This window comes from Nansenia antarctica (assembly GCF_963989245.1).
Source record: "Nansenia antarctica genome assembly, chromosome: 6".
NCBI lineage: Eukaryota > Metazoa > Chordata > Actinopteri > Argentiniformes > Microstomatidae > Nansenia > Nansenia antarctica.
Window position 1 is genome coordinate 16,642,058 of NC_137676.1, and position 25,316 is coordinate 16,667,373.

The 25,316-nt window shown below is 43.9% G+C and overlaps 2 protein-coding genes across 2 annotated transcripts in view; one reads left to right on the top strand and one right to left on the bottom strand.

The window, feature by feature from the left end:
- Nucleotides 1–5,155: 5,155 nt before the first annotated feature.
- Nucleotides 5,156–12,433, top strand: LOC308160338 (protein tyrosine phosphatase domain-containing protein 1-like; the record flags this gene model as incomplete). The annotated part of the gene is made up of 9 exons (XM_080534255.1): nt 5,156–5,159; nt 8,382–8,547; nt 9,026–9,106; nt 9,204–9,322; nt 9,472–9,609; nt 9,770–10,791; nt 11,282–11,464; nt 11,661–11,771; nt 12,290–12,433. 9 exons carry the CDS (start codon nt 5,156–5,158, stop codon nt 12,431–12,433), a joined length of 1,968 nt encoding a protein of 655 aa, XP_080390381.1.
- A 1,733-nt stretch (nt 12,434–14,166) lies between these two features.
- Nucleotides 14,167–25,316, bottom strand: part of fbxw12 (F-box and WD repeat domain containing 12) — a gene marked incomplete at both ends in the record, with an annotated part of 33,477 nt that continues 22,327 nt past the window's right edge. The window contains 5 exons of the mRNA XM_080534256.1: nt 14,167–14,229; nt 14,758–14,794; nt 15,021–15,159; nt 15,426–15,563; nt 24,945–25,029. Of these exons, the coding sequence (XP_080390382.1) occupies nt 14,167–14,229; nt 14,758–14,794; nt 15,021–15,159; nt 15,426–15,563; nt 24,945–25,029 (462 nt within the window). The remainder of the gene's footprint in view (nt 14,230–14,757; nt 14,795–15,020; nt 15,160–15,425; nt 15,564–24,944; nt 25,030–25,316) is intronic.

Below are 25,316 nucleotides of genomic sequence, written 5' to 3' on the forward strand. Positions count from 1 at the left end.
CGTTTTTTTAGTTAGTGAATAATGCTTCTAATCTTCTGTTGCTAGCGAGCTAATTTACACAATCCTGTTTCACTGGCTTGTTCACTGGCGCCTTGTCACTTGCGATGAATAATGTCCAAAATAGGTCAAATATAACGGCTGCTCACACTATATATATATATATATATATATATTGATTGATTGATTGAAAACTTTATTAGAAGATTTGCAGAAGTAGGTACATGAAAGTACATATTACATACAAGGTCAACTAACAGGATAAAAACCCAAGAAAGCCACTGGCTTATTTCAATTGGGGTCCTTGATATAGGTGCGTCAAAGAACCCGCCCCCTTTTAACCCAATTGGCTATATTTCGTACAAATACATTTTTCAGCCCCATCAATCAATATTTTCTCTTTTACCATTGGACCATTGGAATTTCCAAAAATAAACTTCATTAACGGCTGTTACTCGGTTGTCTTGTTTTGATTGGATCAATCTACTTATTTGTTTTTCTTCGAAATTAAGTAATACTTTGAGCTGCAACGTTTGCGAAGTTATTATTATTATTATTAATATTATTATTATTATTATTATTATTATGTCTCATGCGAGTCATGTATTGTTTTTGAACTCCAATCAGTCAGAGATGGCGTCACTGATGGATGGCACTCTCTGCAGCATCAAATCACGTGATCTTTGGGGACATCATGTGGTTATACATGTTATGGCTATAACATTATTTTTGTTGCGATCTTAACAGTCAACGTCTGTACACTGTGCCCTTGTTCCAAACTGAAAATGCTTATGTCCTACCTAGATAATAACTGTAATGTAACATAGAGTTGGTTTTGACTTTGAGCTTAACACAGATCCAATAATGCATCAGCAGGGGTCCATTTGTGAAATTGAAATTGCAGTGAAATGTATGCATATAACATATCATGTTATGTTCGATTGACATAGGGTTGATTACCTTTCAGTAAGTTCTTTAAAAAGGGACTCAAATCTAAGTGGGGGAAATAAATCAACATTGCACATTTAGATTTGACAGCTAGATGGGACTGGGAAAATATAACCCTTCTCAAATTCATGCAGCACTCTAAAATGCAAGGATTGACAGACAACAACATTATGTTAAACATAATGTATCTAATTGTTTGTTTGCATTGTTGTGCTTGTAAAATAAATACAATAGTCTAGGGTTATTATGTGGGTGAAACAGTGGCTGAGGGAATTTGCAAGATATTTCCTTTGAGAAGGAATGTACCATGAATGTAAATTACCATTAGATCAAAATGACCATTATGCACCTAAAGTGCATAGTGTGGAAGATTTACAATAAGTGAACAATATTTTAATAAAATGTCATGGATGGACGCAAATAAACATGACATGCTATTACTGTATTTATTTATTTAATAACAGATTTAGTTCAGAGGTTAGTATCAAAGAAAAGACCAAATATCATTGAGAGGGTGCCACCACCTCCTATTATATAATTATTATATAATATAGTCTTATTATAGATTCTCAAAAGTTGCTGAGCCTTTACACAAGAAAGAAATCAATCTTTCACAAATGCCATCTCACCTGGTTGACAGATCTACATTATACAACCCATATCTCAATTTAGCAACACGAAAATGGGACAGTGAGTCCGCCATGTAATATTAATGAGAAACTCTCTGGCACACCATTATGCCATGAAAACACGAGGCTTCTAAGGAGGTATAGCATACCTTCTACTAATGAGGTATAGCATACCTTCTTTTAGCATTACGACTGCCAATGACCCCTGGTCCGTGCATAGATTACTTTTTCCTGCTATGACTGGTGACCGCTTCGGATAAAGGCGTCTGCTAAATGCCAAAAATTTAAATGTAGCCAAGAGTCACACCTAACAACAACGTGGTCATTTCTGGTTAGCACTTAGGCCTTCTAAATCAAATACTAATTGTGATGATCAGTGTGTGTGTGATTTTTTTTTCTCTCTTTTTTTTTTCTCTCTTCCTCAGACGACAGCTCAGGGAACAGTTCTCTGGACACACTCCTGGCTCTGCTACAATCTGAGGGAGCCAAAATAGAGGAGGAAACTGAGGTGACACACACACACACACACACACACACACGCACACACACACACACACACACACACACACACACACACACAAACTTCCCATAAGACTGGTCCTCTATGTGGTCACACCAAGCCTGGCATATTCTTCCTTGTTTGCTGTTTGAGTGTGCTTACGGTGTAAGTCTAACTCTGCTCTACTGTCCCTGTAGAACATGGCAGACTCGTTCCTGGACGGGGACCTCACTCTAGACAGCTTTATGGACGACTACCAGAGGAAGCGACTTCTAGCCCACCTGTGCCGAGTAAACATTTACAAACTTCCAGAGTATGTCCTAACGGGTCTAACTCAACCACCATCAGCCTCAGTTCCCCCTGCCCACCCTAGCCGACCACAGGACTTCCCCACCTCTCCCTCTCCCTACACTAATGGATCCCCCTCTCCACTCCCAGAGCGAGACCTCTCTCAGCCCATTGCCCTGCCCTACCCAGTCTGCCCCTACCCCCCTCTGCCCAGCCTTTCGGCCTACAACAGCAATCTCATGCCCCACCCCTACAGCCCTACACCCCCTTGGCACCCCTCCCCACACCTGTCCCCCCAGACTGGCTTCATCATGCAATGAAGTAGAAGTAGCCATGGAAATGTGATGGATTGACCCTTGACCCCTAAGACTTGGAAACACACAAGGAGCACTGACCCAACCAGATGTTTTGGTCAGCCATCGAAGTGCTTCAGACGGTGAAACCCTCCTGATATTCTGAGAAGTGCCCTGCCTTATGCCGACGTACTTTAGGGTTTGTTATTAACCATAACCCTTTTCCAGAGGGGTAAACAACAACACATTGAGGGCGGGTATCTGTTAGTTAGAGCACAACACAGACGAGCAGGTGCCACATACAAACATCCTATGCGCCACACACGTAACTTCACCATACTGTTTTACTCTTCCCTGGCCTGCCTGGCGGTTTGGTCAAATGGCTGTGATTGGCTGGATGGCCGTGTAATCTAACTTGACAAATAGGTTATCATGTATGGGGAACTCAGTTTCGTTTCATTATCGTTTACCTGGTTTAACCTGTTGTATACCGGCGCCCCCCTCCCCTCTCTGGAAGAGCTGTACAACACACGCTGTCTCAGGAAGGCCTCCAAGATCTCCAGGGACCCGACCCACCCTGGGTACGAACACTTTACCAGGCTGCCCTCGAAAAGGCGGTTCAGGACCCTGGCCGCAAAGACAAACAGACTGAAGAACAGCTTCTACCACAGGGCCGTCCAGGCCCTGAACACAGCAAAGACCGAAGTTCTGGGCCCTGGACAGTCTGGACGGATTGTATGGCAGCTGCTGGACTGAAAAAATCAGGTGTAGTGCTGAGGCACAAACATGTACATTTCAAGCCTGCAAACTGTGACACTTTAAATAACGTGAAACAATACTATTGTGCAATATGACAACCCTAGTCGTCTATCTGTACAGTATAGTACAGTGGATAGTGTACATAGCCTTTATTTATGTAAACCAGCTCCTTCCCTTCTTGTGATTTTTTTTTAAAGTTTTTTTTTTTTTCCTTTCCTAACACCAGGGGAGCCACCCCTCCTAAATTTCGTTGTTTGGTACCTGTACTGTAGCAATGACAATAAAGTCCATTCATTCATTCATTCATTCATTCATTCATTCATTCATACAGCCCCTGCATCTTGGCCTATCACTACCGATTTTATCCAGATGAGGGCGCTGTCAGCTCAACATTTCTCTTCAACAGAAATGGATAGAGTGGCCCAATACTTTGCTTCTCCAATGAGTTTTAAAAGGAGGTGAGGATAGAGGACACAAGGAATCAAGGAAAGACTTGAGATTCGGCCAAAGTGATTGTTTGAGAAAGCAGGGAAACTGGTTGGCTACTTGCCTCTATCAAATCTCTTTTACCAGGTCACACCAATGTTAAGGCTATACTATCAGCAACATGTTGATACTAGTTGGTCGGAGAATTTTTAAATAACAAAATACATGTTTGAATGACAAACCCAGTTTTCTACCGTAGGGCAAAACAAAAACATGTCACACTTTATGAAAGGGCTGTATCAGATCACTAGCCCTAATGGAGAGGAAATAGAAAGGGACATTATTTAGGACTACATCTGTCAGGGTAAGCAGTAAGGCAGCTTTCCCTCTCTCTGATGTACACCAGGGGTAATCTTGTCACCTACCATCTCCATCCGGGCAGAGGATGGCATCCTGTAGTCTAGTTATCACCCCCTATGGTAGCCCCTCCTACGGTAATCTGAATCAGATTACATTAGTAGATTATCTGCAAATAAAAGCTAATTTGATTAGTTCACTTGAATAAAGGCTAACTCATAATTTAAGGTTTTACTGAATGGCTATATCATCTGTCATACTTAGTTCAGAATTGTAATGTTAACCCTGCAATGTTACTGCTACATAAAAAAAGCACCTTCAATATGTGTTGTTTCTAACCTTGAATAGGTATTGTTCATAGAGAGTAAAAGCATTATCTCCTTCAAATGATCCACCAGACCACTGAGCTGATTAGGTAAAACCACAGATTTAAGGTTAAGTAAACCTTAAATCCCCACCATGAATAAGTGATTGTATGAACCAATACAATCACTTACCAGTTTGAAACACACACAGGAGTCCACAAGACTGTATTGTCAATCCTCATCAATAATCTAATCATGTCACAAATTAATCAATAATAGTGAAAGAGAATTGAGATAGTATTTCAATAATAATAATAATAACTTTAATTTATATAGCGCCTTTCAAAAACCCAAGGACGCTGTACAAGGGGATGAAACGGACAGACAAAACAGAAAACAAACAAAGCAAAAACTAAAACTGACTAGTTGTTGATGGTGGATTAGCTTCATGAATAGATAGCATTATGCTGTGATCCCCAACACACAATAGAAAAGGCTATCAGAAAATGTCTTACATTAGCAAACCGAATGCCCCAATAAACTACACACTGACAGGGGCCGCCTCAGCCCCACAGCGACACTAGTCAACACTTTCTTTCCTTAAGGAATAATTACTACCGGTTAACTTGGAGTTCTTGAACGTTGAACCCAGAGATGCGTCAGTGGCGTTTGTTTTAAACGTACTTCCTTCCTAAGGAAATGTAGCCGTAATCAGCTTTAAAGGCCTGTACAGTTAGTTAGTTAGTAAGCCAATCAGGTCATTCAGGTCCTGTCCCAGACTCGAGGATGATTGAGTGACTCCACTGTCTTGAGATAAGGGATGCTTCACTCTGAACCCTATCAAAGTATCAACCTATCATTTGCATTGACATTTTTGGCATTTAGCAGACGCCTTATTCCAAAGAGACCTACAATCAATACATTTGACTAAGCTAGTGAATCATCAATCCACCAGTCGTAGCAGGAAGAGTAATCCAGCTCAGGCCCGGGGACATTGATAGAAGGAAAAACCTTCTATCACCTTAAGGCCCAGACCCAGGCTCAGGTCCGACGCCCAACTCAGCCTGAGGGTCCCACGTACCAACCTCAAGAGGAAGGGTGACCGTGCCTTTGCGGTGATAGCACCGACCCTGTGGAACGCGCCAGTCAGAGTTTGACGTCGCCCTCTCAGGAGCAGGAGGACCTCCTCAGGGTTCCCACACCTTCTGAAACGTCAAATTCAAGCACTTTTCAAGGACTTTCAAGACTCAATTCCCTCAAATTCAAAGACCCAACACGGCATAGTTTGAGACAGATCTAGATGAGAATTTATATAATAGGAACTATCCGCTCACAGACAACAATTAAAAGGAGAGAGAGAGAGGGGAATTCAAGCACTTTCCCATGTCTATTTTCAAAAACTTTTCAGACCTTGATTTCTTTTTCTCAAATTCACAAACTTTCAAGGATTTCAAGGACCCGTGTAACCCTGTGATATCTATATCTATATCTATATCTCTCTCTCTCTATATATATATATATATATATATATATATATGTTACGGTACATGTGGGAAAACTAGGGTTAGGGTTAGGTGCTACGTCGACTTGGTACATGCTGGCATGTCTAACCCCAACCCTAATCCTAACCCTAACCCTACCCCTAACCCTAACCGTAGCACCCTAGCACCTAACCCTAACCCTAGTTTTCCCACATGTACCGTGTTCCCACATGTACCGTAACATATACACACAACTGTTGATCTTCCCAGAGCATTTATAAACAGAAAGGTGTTCAAACCCTGTAGAGGTGATCATTTCTGCTGCCAGTGAGCATTGGGGCAGAGGGCCTCCTCTCTGACTATTCGTGTAGTAATAAGATTAGCGTGTTAATCCGTGAGGAGTCAGGAATAGCCCTCCCACTTCTCCCCTCCTGAGCTACAGAATAATGACTAGGTGGTCACTAGGGAGGGAAGAACAGGGAGTAGTACTCACATCCACGCCTAGTGCTTCAGATCAACCTACGCCTCTGATGGTTCCACGTTCTTGATATCCTCTCAATGGAGATCTGGGTAATGCTTTTGTTCAGCTGAAGGAGCAATACGTTTCTGGTGAGCTACATGGCACCTCGGAGAGAACCGTGAAGGTAGAGGGTGTTGTTTCCCCTCCCTAACTCACAGGGATTATCTGAGTTGGAAGTCAAGCCAGGCCATGATGGTGCTTGTCTACTAATCCTGAACAGGAGAAGACTGGTGTTTCTCAGGTCTGGTGTGGGAATGTGCAGCCGGTATACGTTGATGTCTGAAAATGCTGATGGTCACTAGCTCCGCACCTCTGTCATCACAGGTAAAATGAGCTGGGAACACATGTTTACTGCTGCGAGTTTGGTGTTACTTTGAACTTCTTATTCTGTTTTAGGGTGATTTATTCTCAAGATCATCAAGAATAACATATCATTAATGGTGAGGTAGCTCGTCATCACTCACTGATGGTCATGAAATGATTCCTAAAATGGATTCTGAAGTTGTTTTTGATGATAGTGTCGTTGGTAACTTTCACCTTTGACTAAGATGTCTGACACTGTTCTCTGATTGAGTAAGCCGCTCGCTTTTGTATTTTGTATTGTACAGTATTGTTTTATCTGGACTTACCCATAGTTTGTGTGTGTCTGTGTGTGTCTCTGTGTGTCTGTGTGTGTGTGTCTCTGTGTGTGTGTGTCTCTGTGTGTCTGTATGTCTGTGTGTGTGCGTGTCTCTGTCTGTGTGTGTGTGTGTGTGTGTGTGTGTGTGTGTGTGTGTGTCTCTGTGTGTGTGTGTGTGTGTCTCTGTGTGTCTGTATGTCTGTGTGTGTGCGTGTCTCTGTCTGTGTGTGTGTGTGTGTGTGTGTGTGTGTGTGTGTGTGTGCGTGTGTGTGTCTGTGTGTGTGTGTGTGCGTGTGTGTGTGTCTCTGTGTGTGTGTGTGTGTGTGTGTGTGTCTCTCAAGGCACTGCAATGGCAGTGGATGTCAGTCTGAGTAACAGGTCAAGCAGACAAGCATTGGAGTTCCCTCCCCCCTCATGGAGATAGGTATGATGACTATATCATTATGATAAGATTAGATTAGATTAGACTGTATTGTCATTGCAGAGTACAAGTACCAGACAATGAAATACAGTTAAGCATCTAACCATAAGTGTAATAATTATATAAAACATTATATAAAACAGTTATAGTGATAGTGACAGTGATAGTGATAGGCAAGTGTGGTAGTTAGAGGTATATACAGTTATGTTATGATGTACAGTTAATGTAGCTATGTACAGTGAGAAATCTTATATATATATTTTTTTTTTGAGAAATGTATAATTTATTTGATAAATTAACTGATTAATTATTGTTACGGATATATTTGTATGTCGATGTTGCTTGGTTATGTATGTGAAGAGGGCGTTACCTATTATATGTATTCTTTATCTTCATGTCCTGTATGAACTCAAAGGAGAGTGTTGCTATTTTTAGCAGGTAATTCTATTACATCTGGTGGAGAGTGACAGACTAAAGATTAAATACTTGTAAATGGCACAGTCCCTGATGAACACCTCAGTCATGATGATCTTAATGTTATTATCTTAATGTTGCCTTTAGTGCTGCAGTTAATTTAAGTCGAACCACTGAAGGCTCAAGGTTACTGATCACTGAGTTTGACGTTATGCTTTTTGCCTCTGTCGGCCTCTGAATTATTGTCTAAACGTCACCTCAAAAGTAAAAAGGGGCTAACAGGGCAAGAGCAGGACTGTAGTCTGTCTCAGGGTCTTACCCCCAATCCATCTCCTTCATGATGAGTGCCAAGCAGAGAGAGATCATCTGGTTCCATTTTTGAAGTCTTTGGTATGACTCCCCCGCCCTCCTCCTTCCCAACCCAGTCAGTGCCCCCAGGGCAAAGTATACAGTAGTGGGGGAGACTCTGCGCTATGTCATCCCCGCGCACATGCAGTGCTCCATGGGATGTGGGGGTCGGGCGTGCAAGTATGAGGATCCCTCCCGCTGGAGCGATGACGAGCAGGCCATCACAGGCCTCTACTCCTCCTGGTAGGTCTCATACATCCTCCACTACTCCACTGTACACTTCTATCCTACTGGACACTAGGCTGCTTTGCTATTTGTGAAGTTAGAATTATAAGGTTCTATCTCCATTTTTGTCAAATGTGTACATAATCTGATCCATTAGGTGTTTATTAATGCCTGTGTGGTGTTATTTTTAAAATGTTGGCATTTTTAAGTTAGTAATTAATAAAATACAAAGGTTCCATCTCACAAAACATAATGGAATGTAAAAACTTTGACGCTCAATATCTCTGAACTACCCTAAACGGAGATAGAACCTTATAATTCTAAGCTCACGTATTGCTGTCGATTGTTCATCCATCATAAAGTTCAACAGGGGTTTAGAGATAACTCTGTTCTGCATTTTACGTTCCCCGGTAATTTCTTGAAGGTGATGGAATAATACAAAAAAAAAAAAAGAATTTCCAAAACACGTCAGTTACAAACAGGTCTTTCATTTCAGGGTCACTGACAACTTACTTGCCATGGCCAGACCCTCCACTGAAATCATTGAAAAATGCCACATCATTGACCAATTCAAAAGGTATAAACAACAACATCATCATGGGTAATCCTCAGATTACTGTGGAGTCTCTGACTCAGCTTCTCCACTGAGAACGTGTCTGTCTCTGACGTTACAGATGTGGCCTGAGGACACTGATCAACCTGCAGAGGCTAGGGGAGCACGCCAGCTGTGGGAACGCCCTGGAGCCAGAGAGTGGATTCACCTACCGGCCAGAGGTCTTCTTTGAGAATGACAGTCAGTACCAACAGCCATTCACCAGACTCAACACCATACTCATAATCGTTATTACTTTCTAACACACCTTACATTTGACTGTTGTAGCTCAGCAACCTAACCTAAAAGAGGCAATTGCACTGTTAATCATTATCATCCTTGCATTTCAGTATATTTCTACAACTTTGGGTGGAATGACTATGGAGTGGCCTCCCACTCCACCATCCTGGACATGGTGAAGGTCATGGCCTTTGCCATGCAGGAGGGGAAGATAGCGGTCCACTGCCACGCTGGTCTAGGAAGAACAGGTACCACAATATTATATAATTAATCATTGAGGAGTAATAAAGCTTTCACAAGTGCAGTAGTTGTCCATAACAGTCAATATTACTATATTTCTGTTTATGACCATATTTCTGTCATGAGACGGACCTCTTTCGAAATGTTTCGCCATTTTCCTCCCCCTAGGTGTACTGTTAGCGTGTTTCCTGGTCTTCACTACCAGGATGACAGCCAACCAGGCCATCGTGTTTGTGCGCGCCAAGCGACCCAACTCCATCCAGACCAGAGGTCAGCTGCTGTGTGTGCGCGAGTTCGCCCGGTTCCTCAGTCCCCTCAGGAGTGTGTTCTCGCGCGCCGAGCCCCGGACCCACCCGGTCACCCTGTCCCAGTACCTGACCCGCCAGAGACAGATGCTGCATGGCGACGAAAGGCGCCAACTGAGGCACCTGCCCAAGATCATCCAGCTGGTTTGCAGGCTGCTACAGGACATCGCTGACAACTGCCAGGTCATAGAGGAGGACACTCTGGAGGTCCCTGACATCACAGCGGAGATGGAATGGGCCGTGGCCCACGAGAGCATGGACCACATGAGCTTTCCGATTAGTGACCCCGCGGCCCCGCCCCGTTTACCCGGCGCACCCGTCCGACCGCGGCACGCCAACGAGCCGCCTCTGTTCTACCACAGGAAGAGCCTCAGCTACAGTGACTCAGACCTGAGCAGGCTGGGATCTGACCTCAACTTGCTGTCTCGCCCCATTACCTCTGTCTCCCAGAACAGTTTGCCTGTGGCCTGCAACCAGCAGGCCTCCCCTCTTGCGACTGAGATCGGTGGCGGCGGCGACGACAAGCAGCTCCCAGCAGAGTCCCTCTGGTGTAAGAAGTCTCAAGAGGAATTCTCGCTTCCCAAGAAGACAAAGAAGAGAGTCATTAGGCGCGGCGGGTCCATGTGTCAAAAACAGAATAGTTTTAGCATCGGCACACTGCTGTCCAGGTGGAAGACAGAGCAGAGGGCGGAATTAACCAGCAACGGTAAACTGGCTCATGGAGACGAGGGGGAGGGGGAGGAGGAGAAGTCAGAGGTGCCCTTCATCACCATCCAGACAGAGCTGACTCTGGAGGCTAGGAGGCTGTTGGTGGCCCAAGCCCTGGCTGTGGACCTCGCCACGGACGGGCAGGAGGAGCACCGATGCAGAGTCTCTGTCTGGCAGGTATGAGGAAGTCTATACCGTACCACAAGCTTTTGAATGCATAACCTACCAAATGTATAATCGAAACATATTGTATCTGACCTCTACTTCTGCACGTATTTCAAGATGTCCAGATAAAAAAAACTTCAACAGGATGAAGTGCTCAGATGTGCTCTACAGGCTGGCCTTATGAGCTCTGGAGGGCCTTATGCATGCTTAGGACAACTCAAGAATAACTCCATACCTATCCTGAGCAGAACCTCGGGGCTGTGAGGATTGGTGTTTCTCTGGTGGTCTCTCGAATTAGGATTCCATCTCTATTCTGTGAAGTGCAGGCAAAGTTCTAATGTGTTGTCTCGTTGTAATGCATCAACTCGATAACTATGCTCCTCTTGCTGTATTTTTAAAGAATGCATGTAAAGCACTTTGAATTGCCCCTGTTGTATGAAATGTGCTATACAAATAAACTTGCCTTGCCTTGTCTCTCGTGTGTGTGTGTGTGTGTGTGCAGGCAGAGTTGAATCTGGGAGCGGCGTGGGAGAGGCTGTGTATGGAGCGGGACCCGTTTATCCTCACGGGTCTCATGTGGGAGTGGCTTGAGCAGCTTAGCGAGCCAGTCATCTCCACTAAGGCTGCCCAGACCCTTGACCCAAACAGCGCCAACCCTCAGACTGTCCTCAATTCGCTGGATCAGGTAAGAACTCTAAGCAGTAACTAACTCTAACTCCTCGCCCTGGCACCAAACCCAAACCTGTGCTTAGGCTATAATCTTATCACCTTGCATGTGTGGGAATGAAGCCTACTTTCCCAATGGACTAAAACACCTCCAACTGTCAAAGACACCATGTCCCTGGTCAGTTAATCGTTTGGCTTGATCTCATTCCTTCCAGGCCCCAAAGGAGTCACTGGTGTGCGTCCTAGAGTGCATGGCTCACATGCTCACCATACCAGAGGAGGTGGAGGCTGCTTTTCTGGACCGTACCGTCAAGGCTTTCACTCAGGTAAGACAAGTGTGTGTGTGTGTGTGAGTGTGTGTGTGTGTGTGTGTGTGTGTGTGTGTGTGTGAGTGTGTGTGTGTGCGGGGCAATCAAAGATGCATAATCAAACATCTGAATGATAAGAAGGCTAATTAAAACCACATGGAGCACACACACACACACACACACACACACACACACACACACACACACACACTCCACTCCTCTCCTCTCCTCGGGGTGGCTCAGGAGGTAGAGCCGGCGTCTAATGATCTCAAGGTCGGTGGTTCGGCGGTTCGATCACCGGCTGGCCACGTGTCGAGGTGTCCTTGGGCAAGACACTGAACCCCAAATTGCTCCCAATGAGCGGGCCGGCTCCTTGCATGGTAGCTTGCCGCCATCGGTGTGTGAATGGGTGAATTGAGAGGCGCTTTGGAATAAGGCGCTATAGAAGTGCAGTCCATTTACCATTGTCCATTTCATGATAAAAGAATGGTCTTGTTTCAGTGGCTCTGAACAGCCTGTTTCTCTCTCTTCATCAGCTGCGGGAAAGTTCTGAGGCAGGGAAGAGTGTGTATGCGACCATGACAGACGTCATCAGGCTCCTCTTACACAACATGAGGCGGACAGCGGAGGCAGACGCGGCGGCGGACGGTCAAGTTGTGCCACTCTTAGCTGCCACATAACAACCCCTCTGGTTTTGTCACAGTGCCACCCTATGCAGACACTTGTTACTGTATGTATTCAGGGACACCAACCGTCTTTTGTGCCTTCCTGCACATTTGTTATGATTTTGTATTTATTGTTTGTGTTAGTTCTTACTTTCACGTATTATATTCAACATTCAGTGACCTAAGAATGTTGTATGATAAGGATTCCAGTACCTCTCAGACCTCAGTGTAAAAACGCAGTCCCCGAGGAATACTGTTTGTTCAGTTTAAATTGGACAACTGTCAGTTTGGTTTGTCACTGTCTAGTATGTCTCATCATGTGTTTGTAACATGCCTTAAAGCCTTTGGTTAAATTGAACCTGTAAAATTCTAATCAATACTACCTCAGCTCCTAATAAAACAGTGCAAATTTTTTTTTAATATATATTTGTATGTCGGTGCAATCTTTTAACAAAAGCGAATCCTTTTCCCTCTCATATTTTCACATACAGCATTTCACATAGCACAAAACAGTCATCTGTGGCACTTGATTACAATGTCATTTGCGTAAACAGAGAGTTATAAAGGCAAAATGTGGGTAATTGGCTGGGTAGGCAGTGAGCTATTAAAAAAAGTCATGCGATTAACGCAGCAGCCAGACTTCAAATGGCATAGCGCATACTATAAAGGCAATCAATAACCCTTATATCTTTTAACGCAGGCTCAAAACTCACTTCTTCAAGAAGTAGGCCTACTACTATTCTTCATTTTGCCTTAAAAAAGCAGTACACTCCTACGTTAAATGCAATTATTGTAAGTCGCTTTGAATAAAAGCGTCGGCTAAATGACTGTAATGTAATGAAGGCTAATATACTATACTATAAAGTCAATCACATAGCCCATATATACTATACTATCAAATAGCTGGTCAAAAATGTCAAATGTATTGTTATCTCATAACTACACATAGCGTAGCGCAACAGCCTGTATGGCATTGCCTACATTCACCTGCATCTCAACAGGATTTACAGCAGCACGCAAAACAGCTCAATGACATTATAAATTCACCTGCATCAACAACACAGGATTTACAGCATTTGAACCGGCACGCAATAGCCTACATTATCTTAAGCATATGTAACATGCGTAGGCAAATGTGTGGCTAATTTCTCATCCTTTTCTGCCATCAAATGTAAAAGTTCGACATAATTCCCACGATTGATATGGAGCTACTGCTGGGGAAATTTAGAACCGCAGCGCGAACAGCAGAGGATGCCGCTACGGTAAGCCAAATGCAAACTGTCAATCATGCTGTCAGAGGCAGCCTGCACGGTGCCTCAACGTCCATCAATGAAGACAATGTGAGAACAGACTACGCATGCGCAAACCTACGAAACTGTTGGTCTATCACTTCGCATAGCACATAGAGGCACAAGCACAGTCTGCCTCAGCCTCTCGCCAGCAATCAGCTAGCTTTGGGAGCAAACTCTCCTGGTGCCAGGGCATGCATTATATTTTTAAAACAACACATTTTACATCATTTAATTTAATTTTAACAACATTTTAACACATTAAAGTTAAGAATAATGAGAAAAATAAATACAAATATTTTAAAAAGGCTGATATTCTTTTTCTTTCTTAAATGCCTGGGTGAGGCACTGCCTACCCTGCCTCACCTGACTGCACGCCACTGGCTATTATTACAGACACTTCTGTGGCAAGTGCGAACTGCGGTACTACTGTCTTCTCCTAATAGGGGGCAGTGTTGCTCAGGAGTTGATAGAGTAGGCCTTCAGGACATCCTTCCCATCCATTGCTTCCACGGAGGCCACGATCATAGACGGATCATGAAAACGTGTAGAAAGGCCCCCCCCCCTCACCAGCGCACACACACAACATTTCTACCTCGCACATAAACACAATGCCAACAGCATAAGACATAGCCAACATTCACCTGCATCTCAACAGGATTTTACGCAGAAACACTCAAAGCCAACAGCACAATAACTCGAAATAAATTCACCTGTATTTCAACAACACAGGATTTACAGTGCAGGCAGGTCACACTCAATTGAAGTCAACAGCACATTAACAAAATACACCGCTCTCAACCAAAAACAATTGGCAACACTTGGGTGCTATAATTAACCGCGGGCGGATGTTTAGGTTTAAAAGGGATAAACAGTGTGTAAGAGCTTCTAATGCTATCATAAGGTCTATTTTTGGTGGGGCCCAATACTATATTCTTTCATAGGGCCCGAAATTCTACCGGCGTTCCTGCGACAAGAATTGCAAAGGCCCCCTTGAGCTCTTGGGCCCCTGGGCCCGGTAGGCCCGTTCAGTAATATGTCTTTGGCCACGATACTTGAGGAGTCACAGGCTACATTAGTGAACCCTCTGTCAGAAACAAAACAACCATGGGGTGGAGAGAGAGAGAGATTTCAACACAATGAGACCCAATCATGAGCATCAGTGACGCATTTAACATACGTTTTGCTCAACACTCAGGGTGGGTTCATAAGCAGTTTTAATGGAATGACTGTCTTGTTGATGCTATGGAGCATCAAAGGGCCTGGGGGGTGTACTATTTGTATCTTAGATGGATGGAAATGCCTCCCTGTACCTGGACACGGTGTGAGAGCCTCCCAGTAAGTGGTATCGACTTTCCAGGGTCGGTCCTTTGTCTCTGTCAGGTCTCCAGGTCAGCACTCTTAGAGAGAGGTCCCGAGACGCAGTGACCACACGGAAACTATCCCGAGATACTGTACAGGGGGGTACAGGGGATGAAGAGGTCTTAGGAGGGACAGTTAAGGTGTACAATAAGGGCAGATTCAAACAAGGATGAGGCCATGTCCTCAGGAAGGCCAAGGAATGGGTGATGAGGACTGGTACATAAAAACATCCTTTGCAACAGTCTCATCTTGTTCATTTTTTTTTTAAATGTGTGTTATTATCTGTTAAAACTGTAATGAAGACATGAATAAACTACAGTAGTTCACTACTGCCTGTTACTTGAATAAAGCTTTACCCTGGATTTCTGACTTGTATCTGGTCTTTTTCATGCTGATGTCAATCACAGAGAGGACCTTGTCGTGTGTGCTGTGGTTGTGGTGGACACGGGCCAGTCTGGCGGGCTGGTTGGGCAGGAAGGCAGCAGCAGAGCAGCCTGGGACAGCCAGACACTGACACAGGAGGCAGGGTTCCCACGGTTCCTTGAAATCCTTGAAAGTTTGTGAATTTCAGAAAAATAAATCAAGGCCTTAAAAGTTCAAAATAGACATGGGTCATTGAAAGTGCTTGAATTCCCCTCTCTCTCAAAAAAAATAATTCGTTTTACGTAATTATAGTAGATAAGTCACATTGCACAGTAACTTTACACATATTTCACAATATATTGTTTTGCTGTGCTGTGGTAGAGAAGGCAAGAGACCATCTAGTGTTCAAGCCTCTACATTCAAAAGCCTCTCTTTTTAATTGTTGTCTGTGAGCGGATAGTTCCTATTATATAAATTCTCATCTAGATCTGTCTCAAACTAGTCTGAGATCTGCCTCCCTAGTTGGGTCCTTGAATTTGAGGGCATTGAGTCTTGAAAGTCCTTGAAAAGTGCTTGAATTTGACGTTTCAGAAGGTGTGGGAACCCTGAGGAGGTCCTCCTGCTCCTGAGAGGGCGACGTCAAACTCTGACTGGAGATCACCTGTCAATCAAATCCCAAAACGGACATACATGCATGAATCACTCTTATTGTCCTCTCCTAAAATGTGTCACCTTTCAGGGAGTCCTGGATCCATAATATATAGCATATATAGACACATCCACTATTATTATCATCAAGTAAAGTCACTGTCACAATGGTGATGATCCGCCAGGACTGTACTACAGCCATCTTCAGTTGTCTTGTCTTTTTGCTTAAAATCATATCATCAGGAAATTAAACATACAATCGCCTGTAGAATGGTTGTTTGTTTAAATGTGCTTCCCCCCCAAAAAACATTTTTTCCTCTTCAATCACTCTGGTACATGATAATATTAATCTCGTCTGTCCACAAGACCTTTTTCCAGACCTCTGCAGGGTACAGGTCATTTTACCAAACTGTAACTAGTGGTTTGCACTTCCCAGTGCACTTTCCAGAATAAATATCAGATGTCAGATCTGAATTTGGTAAAACTGCATTCTGTTACAATGCTCCTTCAACTTGGAATGTACTTCAGAAAAAGTTGAAACTTAGCATGTTCATTCCACTCTCTGATTTTAAACTGTGTGTTACAGAGACTTTGAATCATACATGCAAATGTGCTTAGGTTAACTTTTATAGCCTGTATCTGCTCACTGTTTCTGTTGCTTGTTTGTTGTTATTTTATGATGTATATTGTATGTTTTTATACTGTATGTGGTAATGGCTAATGGCTTCCTTGACTTCTATTGATGCCTCTTTTGTCCTCATGTTAACAGACATCAATAGCAGACCCCAAAGGCAAACACAAAGCCTAGAATCAATACTAGACATTGACAGCTGTCTTATGCCTGCACAAATGATGTGATGGAACACACCTGACTAACCAGAGACACCTGTCAAGATCATTTTCCCTTTACTAATTGTCCCACTTACTAATGTTGTATTTTCTAAATGGTGAAATCAGTACGTTAAAATAAAAGCCGAGAATCTCTACTTTAACCTCATAGTAAATGATTGGACTTCAGGAGTATAGAACCAAAAGAATCAAAAAAGCTTCACTGTCCCATTAGCCTACTTATGATCAAAATAAATACAAACAATCTGTTTCCCAGCTGACCAACCTGGTGCCAATGTCCAACCAGCTGCCAGAGTCCTGAACCAGGAAGAAAAGGTGCTGCAGAAGAAAGAGAGAGAGATTAGGCAGTTGAAGGGAAATCTATTCCCATATTCAAGGTGGAATAGTCAACTCTATTTTCCCAGTGGCAACTCATGGTACTGCAAAGGCACTTAGCTAAAACCCCCAAGATCTATCTCCCTAGTTTACAAACAAATGCAAGGGCAGCACTTAAGACCCAAAATGAAAGTTATATGGATTGCACCTTTAAGCCCACATAAAAAAATGTTGTCAGGGCTATGGAGCAATTCTTTAATGTCAATGTCTGAGCAAGCATGTCTTACCAGCGCCATTAGGTCTGAGATGACCAGGACGATGAGGAATAGACTGGAAATAAAAAACAAACAAAGAAAACCAGAATGAATGACCTTTTGAATCAAAGGCAGCAACCATTTTCTTACCCTAGTTGGGTCATTTTTTTTATACAGTGCCATTTGGACTTCATAACTTTGTTGATTTATCTATATTTTAATGTTCTATTATATAAAGGACATATCTAGCTTGCTTAAAAACATAGTGGTCGAGCTCAGGCACCTAAACTTTATTTTATTTAGAATACCCTCTGTAGTTGAATAGGGCGAGTGTCTCCAGAACAGAGTGGACACTAACAGGGTGGACATTTTGATTGATTGATTGATTGATTGAAAACCTTTATTGTCCCCAATGGGGAAATTTTGTTGTCAAACAGCTCAGTTAGGGCAGAAAACATTCAATACAGAAAACAGAAAAACATTCAATAAAATACATAAAACAGTGCAGGCTCAATAAGTAAAAAGTTCCAAAAGTTCCAGCTCCAGGTCTCCCCCACCCTGCAGGGCCTGGTTGTAGAGTCGGAGTGCAGCTGGAACAAAGGACTGTCCAAATCTTTTTGTACTTTGACGGGGGAGAACAAATCTGTGGCTGAACTTGCTCCTCATCCCTGCCAGCTCGCAGTACATCGGGTGGGAGGGATTGGCCAGCATGGCCGCCAGTTTTTTCCCCATCCTCTGTTCTGCCACCACCTCTAGGCTGTCCAGCCCGGTCCCCACCACAGAGCTGGCCTTCTTCACCAGTTTGTTTAGCTTCGCAGCATCCCTGGCACAGATGTTTCCACCCCAGCAGGCCACGGCGAAGAACAGAACGCTGGCAACCACCGACTGATAAAACATTTGCAGCAGCTTGTTGCAGACACCGAAAGACCTCAGCCTTCTCAGGAAAAACAGTCTGCTCTGCCCTTTCCTGAGAAGAGCCTCGGTGTTGTCAGTCCAGTCCAGTTTGTTATTAATTTGTACTCCCAGGTACCTGTAGGAGTTAAAGTTAGCCTTTAGCCTGCCTGTGTTAGCATAATGCCTAGAATGACCATGAATACTTGATGAGGAATCTAATTTGCACTAAATACTTTTTTTGAAATTATTCAATTTGATTGATCTCCTCAATATTTAGGCATAACAGGGTGGACACGTTATGGTCAACCACATTAAACTCACTGGATAAAAACATAAAAATCAGATGGTAAATGTCAGATAGGGTTAAATGCTATATTCTGATTCAACCTGGTTGTAAGACAGGTGATGCTAACCCAGTGCTAGTTCAAACAGACCGTAGTAGACTTCCAAACAACAAAGAGACACGGATTCATCATGATTCTTATTTTCTTGCAAGGAGAGTGAATCCGAGGTCTCTGGGAGGCCTCGAATTCAAACTGAATCTTTTCCTCTCCGAGCCTAGCATTTTATTCTCAAACACAAAGAGACACACATGGACAGGGGGATGGGGTTTGATGAACAAGAACAGCGTCTAGCAAAATCAGATTTATGAGAGGGCCCCCAGAAATGGAGCCTAGCCTCAGACATGAGATAAGATTTCTTACAATGGGCAGCTTGTAAGTTTGTGCTTCAGCAAAGGGCACGGGGTTGGAGCTGGGGAATTCACAGAACAGAACAGAATGTATAGGACAGAATATACAGAGTGTCCTCTTTAAAACAGTTATAATATTATAACATTATGAAAACATCGTTCAACTCTAACATTTTCCTGCTGTTTTTCATACTTTATCACGATACAAACATTCGTCTCTTTATTCAGGTAGAGCTATCTTGCTTTCACATTTTCTAGTTCAACCGTCATTCAACGTCGCCGTACAGATCACAGACATGAATATTCATCTTTCTCAACTTGGGTTAGAGGTTGGTACTTAGGTTCCATCATAATTTCTCGAGTCAACATTTGTTGTACAAATATTCCTGAAATCAGTTTGTTAGTCATAGCTTTGAAGCAGGGAAAGACACAACAAACGAGCACGGCCAGAAATATCATTACAACAAAGAAAATCATTAGTCCTTTTACTAATAGTTGTTTCATGCCTCCCAGGTTCAGCCAATCCAACCATCCCCACACATTCTGATCAGTGTGGGATGTTGTCAGGATGTGTTGCAAGTCACGGAGTCGGTTCATAGCGTCAGTCACATTGGCCGAGTGTAAGTTGTCGGTGATGTAAGTACAGCATGTGGTGTTAAGCATCACACATGTTCCTCCTGCCACTGCAGTCAATAGGTCAAGAGCCATTCGGTTCTGGAGTACCATCAGTCTGATCTGATCGATTTCGCGGTTCTGGGCTTCGTTTATCGTAAGGGATGCATTTACAAATGTCTCTAATTGATAGTTCAGGGTTTCTAGGCGCAGGGAATGCTTCCCTATCCCTATCCAGGGGAATAATGCATGTACAATCTTTTGACTAGTAGTCCAGAGTTTCTTGTCATCTGGGACATCACTGCCCCAGACTGGGTCGTGTGCCTGGACTTGGGCGTCTCGTTTGGGTCGTCGGGAGGAGATGTCATGGGTCATGATGTGAGTGTGTTCTGATAGGGCAACGGGGGCACACACCCCGGTCCAGTTACCTGGGAGATGAGTGTATGCCTTGTTTCCACAGACCCAATATATCCCCTGTACTGGCTGAGTGCCATTTCTAGGGAAATCTTTCATTCTTGACCAACTTTTTAAGTTCCTATCGGGATACGGATCGAGCTGTGCTCTGCCATTTCCTGCAATGTACTCTGGTATTGTCCAAGTAATTTGGCATCTTATCTTAGGGAGTTCCCCTAGAGGAATTGTTCCTTTCTTTGTAAAGCAGTTAGAGAGCTTGACCCCAGGTTCGAGTCTGACTAGAGGGGTCAAGAGTGGTTTGGGCAAATGGAGATGCAAGGGGAGCGTTTCTCCGCATGGGGGCATACGTTTCCAGAAATATGGGGGTTTGTCATTTCCAGTTATTTTGCTTATGAGGCACTCTATTTGTCGTCTTGAGAGCGGAACCACCCACAGAGTGGGGTGGCTGGCTGAGACAGGCAAATGAGAGCAAACATAACAGTCAGTCATATTCCTATTCTGCGCCTGTCTGTGAACATATTTGTACCATGTGTTAGTCAGAAAAGGGTGTGTATTGGTGTCTTTGTCTTGTGTTAGGTTAGCCAGATATCGTCGTGTTCGTGTATCAATATCAGTATCTTGCTCTGGAGTCTGTCCTATGACTAACAGAGTGAGGCCTAAAGCCAGGAGCACCATTGTCCAAAAAAGATGTGGTCCCCTCATTCTAAGAGGTAGTGGATCTGGAGAATTCTTCACCGGGTTTGAGACGTACCACTCACTATAAGAACAGACCCCTTTGTAGCCGGGCTTCCACCACTACCCGTCGTTCGAGGGAAACAATGTCACTTTCTTACAATGGCATTGGTGTATCCACGTATCTCGTTCTGCGATCTTGACAGCAGTTGGGGTGCTCAGCAGCACCTCAAATGGCCCAACCCACCGCGGGCTGTGCCAATGTTTTCTTTTTATTTCTTTGATGAGGATCTGGTCACCAGGTTGTAGTCTGGAATCCTGTAGGCTGTAGGGAAACAGAGAGGTCTGGCAGATCATTTGTTCTGGCTATTTCCTGTTTCCTAAATAGCTGGGCCATCCACGTGGCCAGTGTGTTTTCCGTTTCTGCCAAATCTACTTCCCTAATGTCGTCTACTATGGGTAGTCTAAACCCATAGGTGTCGGTGTTATTCTCATGTGTGTTTCCACTAGAGAAACACACTCTTCCCACCTTCGCCCCGTTTCTTCCATTGCTTTCTTAAGTCTTAGTTTGATTGTGCCGTTCGTTCTCTCTATCAACCCTGCACTTTGAGGGTGATAGGAACAGTGATTCTTTAGTTCAATGTCCAGGTGTTTGGACACGTGTTTGATCAATTCGTTCACGAAATGTGCGCCATTATCACTATATAAAATTTTTGAAAATTGTGTGTAATTATATATGTGAAAATGTGCATTAATACTGTCAATCATTCCCTGCTGTTGATACGTGGCAAAAGACCATGTATCAAATGAGCCGCTGTTTTGTAGAGGCTTTGTGGTAATACAATTTTCCCATTTATTCTATTAACTTTGTCATTCGTCCAAATTCGTGTGTATGTGTATTTTTTGTGTTCGTATGTAAATGCGAACCACCCCTGTGAATCTTTATCCACTGGGATGGAGAAGAACGCATTGTTAAGGTCTATAACAGAGAAGTATGTGTGTGTGTGTGTGTGTGTGTGTGTGTGTGTGGTGTGTGGTGTGTGTGTGGCTGTGTGTGTGGCTGTGTGCCTGTTCTGCTCTCAGTGCGTCTTTCTCTCCCTAACTCCCTCTCTCACTCTGAGTCTCTCTCTCTCCCTCTCTATCTCTGTCTCTCTCTCTATCTCTCTCTCTCCACCTCTCTCTCTCTCTATCTCTCTCTCTCTGTCTCTCTCTGTCTCTCTCTCTCCTTCTCTCTCTCTCTCTCTCTGTCTCTGTCTCTCTCTCTGTCTGTCTGTGTCTGTCTGTCTCTCCCTCTCTCTCTCTCTGTCTGTGTCTGTCTGCCTCTCCCTCTCTGTCTCTGTCTCTCTGTCTGTCTCTCTCTCTGTGTCTGTCTCTCCCTCTCTCTCTCCCTGTCTCTCTCTGTCTCTGTCTGTCTCTCTCACTGTGTGTCTGTGTCTGTCTGTCTCTCCCTGTCTCTCTCTCTGTCTGTTTCTCTCTCTCTGTCTGTCTGTTTCTCTCTCTCTCTCTGTCTGTTTCTCTCTCTCTCTCTCTCTCTGTCTGTCTGTCTGTTTCTCTCTCTCTCTGTCTGTTTCTCTCTCTCTCTCTGTCTGTCTGTCTGTCTGTTTCTCCCTCTCTGTCTGTCTGTCTGTTTCTCTCTGTCTCTGTCTGTTTCTCTCTCTGTCTGTCTCTCTCTGTCTCTCTCTGTCTGTCTCTGTCTCTCTCTGTCTGTCTCTCTCTGTCTCTGTCTCTCTATCTCTCATATTCACTCTGTCTGCCTCTCTCTAGGCAGTTTTTTTTTCTCTCCACATGCCTCCTCCGCATGCCTCCTTCCTATGTGCCATAACTCCTAAATTCCTAAATTTCGTTGTTTGGTACCTGTACTGTAGCAATGACAAATAAAGTCCATTCCATTCCATTCCATAACTCACCCTCAAATCTCTCTCTCTATCTCTGTCTCCTCTCTCTACTCTCTCTCTCCTCTCTGTCTCTCTCTCCTGCTCTCGCTTTCTCTCTCTCTCTCTCTTTCTACTGCTTTCTCTCTCTCTTTCTTTCTACTGCTTTCTCTCTCTCTTTCTCCTGCCTTCTCTCTCTCTCTCTCTCCCTCTCTCTCTCTCTTTCCCCCTCTTGCTCTCTCTCCCTCTCTGTCTCTAGCATCAGCTGACTGTTTTTTTTTTCTCTTTCTTTCGTCTGAGATCCTCAACTGCATGTTCTGCATAGTTCATGCATTCTGTCACTCCACAAGTCTTGTGGTTTATATTATGCTTCTTTTTCTAGTTTCTGTTTCATCTTTTCTACCTTTCTTGTTTTTTAATATCAGTTCTAGGCGTATTTTCTTAATATTTCTCAATCTCTCCTCACCCTCCTCCTTAAACAACTTTAACATTCCTCTCTCTCTCGCCCTCTTCCCCTGTAGTTAAATCACAACCATACACACGTCTGTGATTAGTTGGGTCCTCTCATTTCTCTCTCTGTTTCTCACTCTCTCACACACTCTCTCTTATCTCTTACACACACACACACTCCCTCTCTCTGTCTCAAACACACACTCCCTCTCTCTGTCTCAAACACACATTCCCCACAGCCCCCACCTGTGGCTTTCTGCTGTGCTCCTCTGTCACTGAACACACAGTATCCCTAATCTTGACCCTAGTTCTAACACATAACCATCTTAATCCTACACTATTCTAATCTTTTCCCTTAATATCAAAACTGCCACAATTACCCATTATTTATGTCAATGCTTCTGTTTTTACTAGACAACGTGTCGTTCAAAACCTAGTTTCCTAATTCACCGCAGTGTGCGTCGCGGATGACAGAGTTGTATGTTCTGTTTCTCCGTTCGTCACTGGTGACAGTCAATTCTCACAAGTATTCACTTTCAGTCATAGTTTCAGTTTCCATTCTTAGTCTGCTGTTTACATAACACAAAAGATATACATCTATTTTTCAAAATGGATTCTTTTTGTATGTCAAACTCACAGTCCAAGTTCCATTAGTCTACTGTTTACATAACACAAAAGATATACATCTATTTTTCAAAATGGATTCTTTTTGTATGTCAAACAATTCCTATTTTGTACAATTTAGGATAAATAGACTATTCATTTCGATTGCAATCTTTCTTTTTGGAATGGAATGGAATGGAATGGAATGGACTTTATTTGTCATTGCTACAGTACAGGTACCAAACAACGACATTTAGGAGGGGTGGCTCCCCTGGTGTTAGGAAAGGGGAAAAAAAACACATTTGAGAAAAAGCATAAAATCACAAGAAGGTAAGGAGCTGGTTTACATAAATAAAGGCTATGTACACAATCCACTGTACTATACTGCACAGATAGTCAACTAGGGTTGTCATATTGCACAAAAGTATTTTTTCACGTTATTTTAAAGTGTCACAGTTTGCAGGCTTGAAATGTACATGTTTGTGCCTCAGCACTAGCTGCCATACAATCCGTCCGGACTGTCCTGGGCCCAGAACTTAGGCCTTTGCTGTGTTCAGGGCCTTGACGGCCCTGTGGTAGAAGCAGTTCTTCAGTCTGTTTGTCTTAGCGGCCGGGGTCCTGTACCTCCTATTCGAGGGCAGCCTGATAAAGTGTACGTGCCCAGGGTGGGTCGGGTCCCTGGAGATCTTGGAGGCCTTCCTGAGACAGCGTGTGTTGTACAGCTCTTCCAGAGAGGGGAGGGGGGCGCCGGTGATCTTCTGTGCTGTTCTCACGACTCTCTGTAGCGGTGAGAATAACCCGCTTATTTACCGGTGTCTTTGCTGCCTGTATCTGGCCTGGGATCCCGTCAGCCGTCTTTTGGAGGAGAAAAGGAGGAATTGACATCTTTTTTTTATTTTTTATTTGTTTTTCAGATTTTATCCCTTTTTCACCCAATTTGGTAGCCAATTTAACCCAACGTAGCATCCAATTATCCCCTGCCTATTGCATAGGATCCGCCGCACGACCCCGTGGCCGGCAGTCCCAGAGGAGGCCGCCAGGCAGACTAGGCTGACTGGCTCCTCGAGCCCAGTACCGTTATTCCGGCGCCCAGGGGGCGGTGTTGCGCGACGGATCCTAGTCCAGAAATACTCCTATACCCCCCTCGGAAGCGGCCGGCCAATATGCCGCTTCCCGTGTGCCTCGGCCATATCTGGATGAGGAATTGACATCTAACGCACCGGCCTGGAGCGAATTCACGTCCCAGGACTTTCTCCGGGTCGCTCGATCCCGGGCTGTCGACAGACTTCGGCGTGTCGTTCCTCCTGGTCTCCTCCCCGACGACCTGTTGGGATCCGGCTTACGAAGGACCAATTGTCAGATAGGGTTAAATGCTATATTCTGATTCAACCTGGTTGTAAGACAGGTGATGCTAACCCAGTGCTAGTTCAAACAGACCGTAGTAGACTTCAAACAACAAAGAGACACGGATTCATCATGATTCTTATTTTCTTGCAAGGAGAGTGAATCCGAGGTCTCTGGGAGGCCTCGAATTCAAACTGAATCTTTTCCTCTCCGAGCCTAGCATTATATTCTCAAACACAAAGAGACACACATGGACAGGGGGATGGG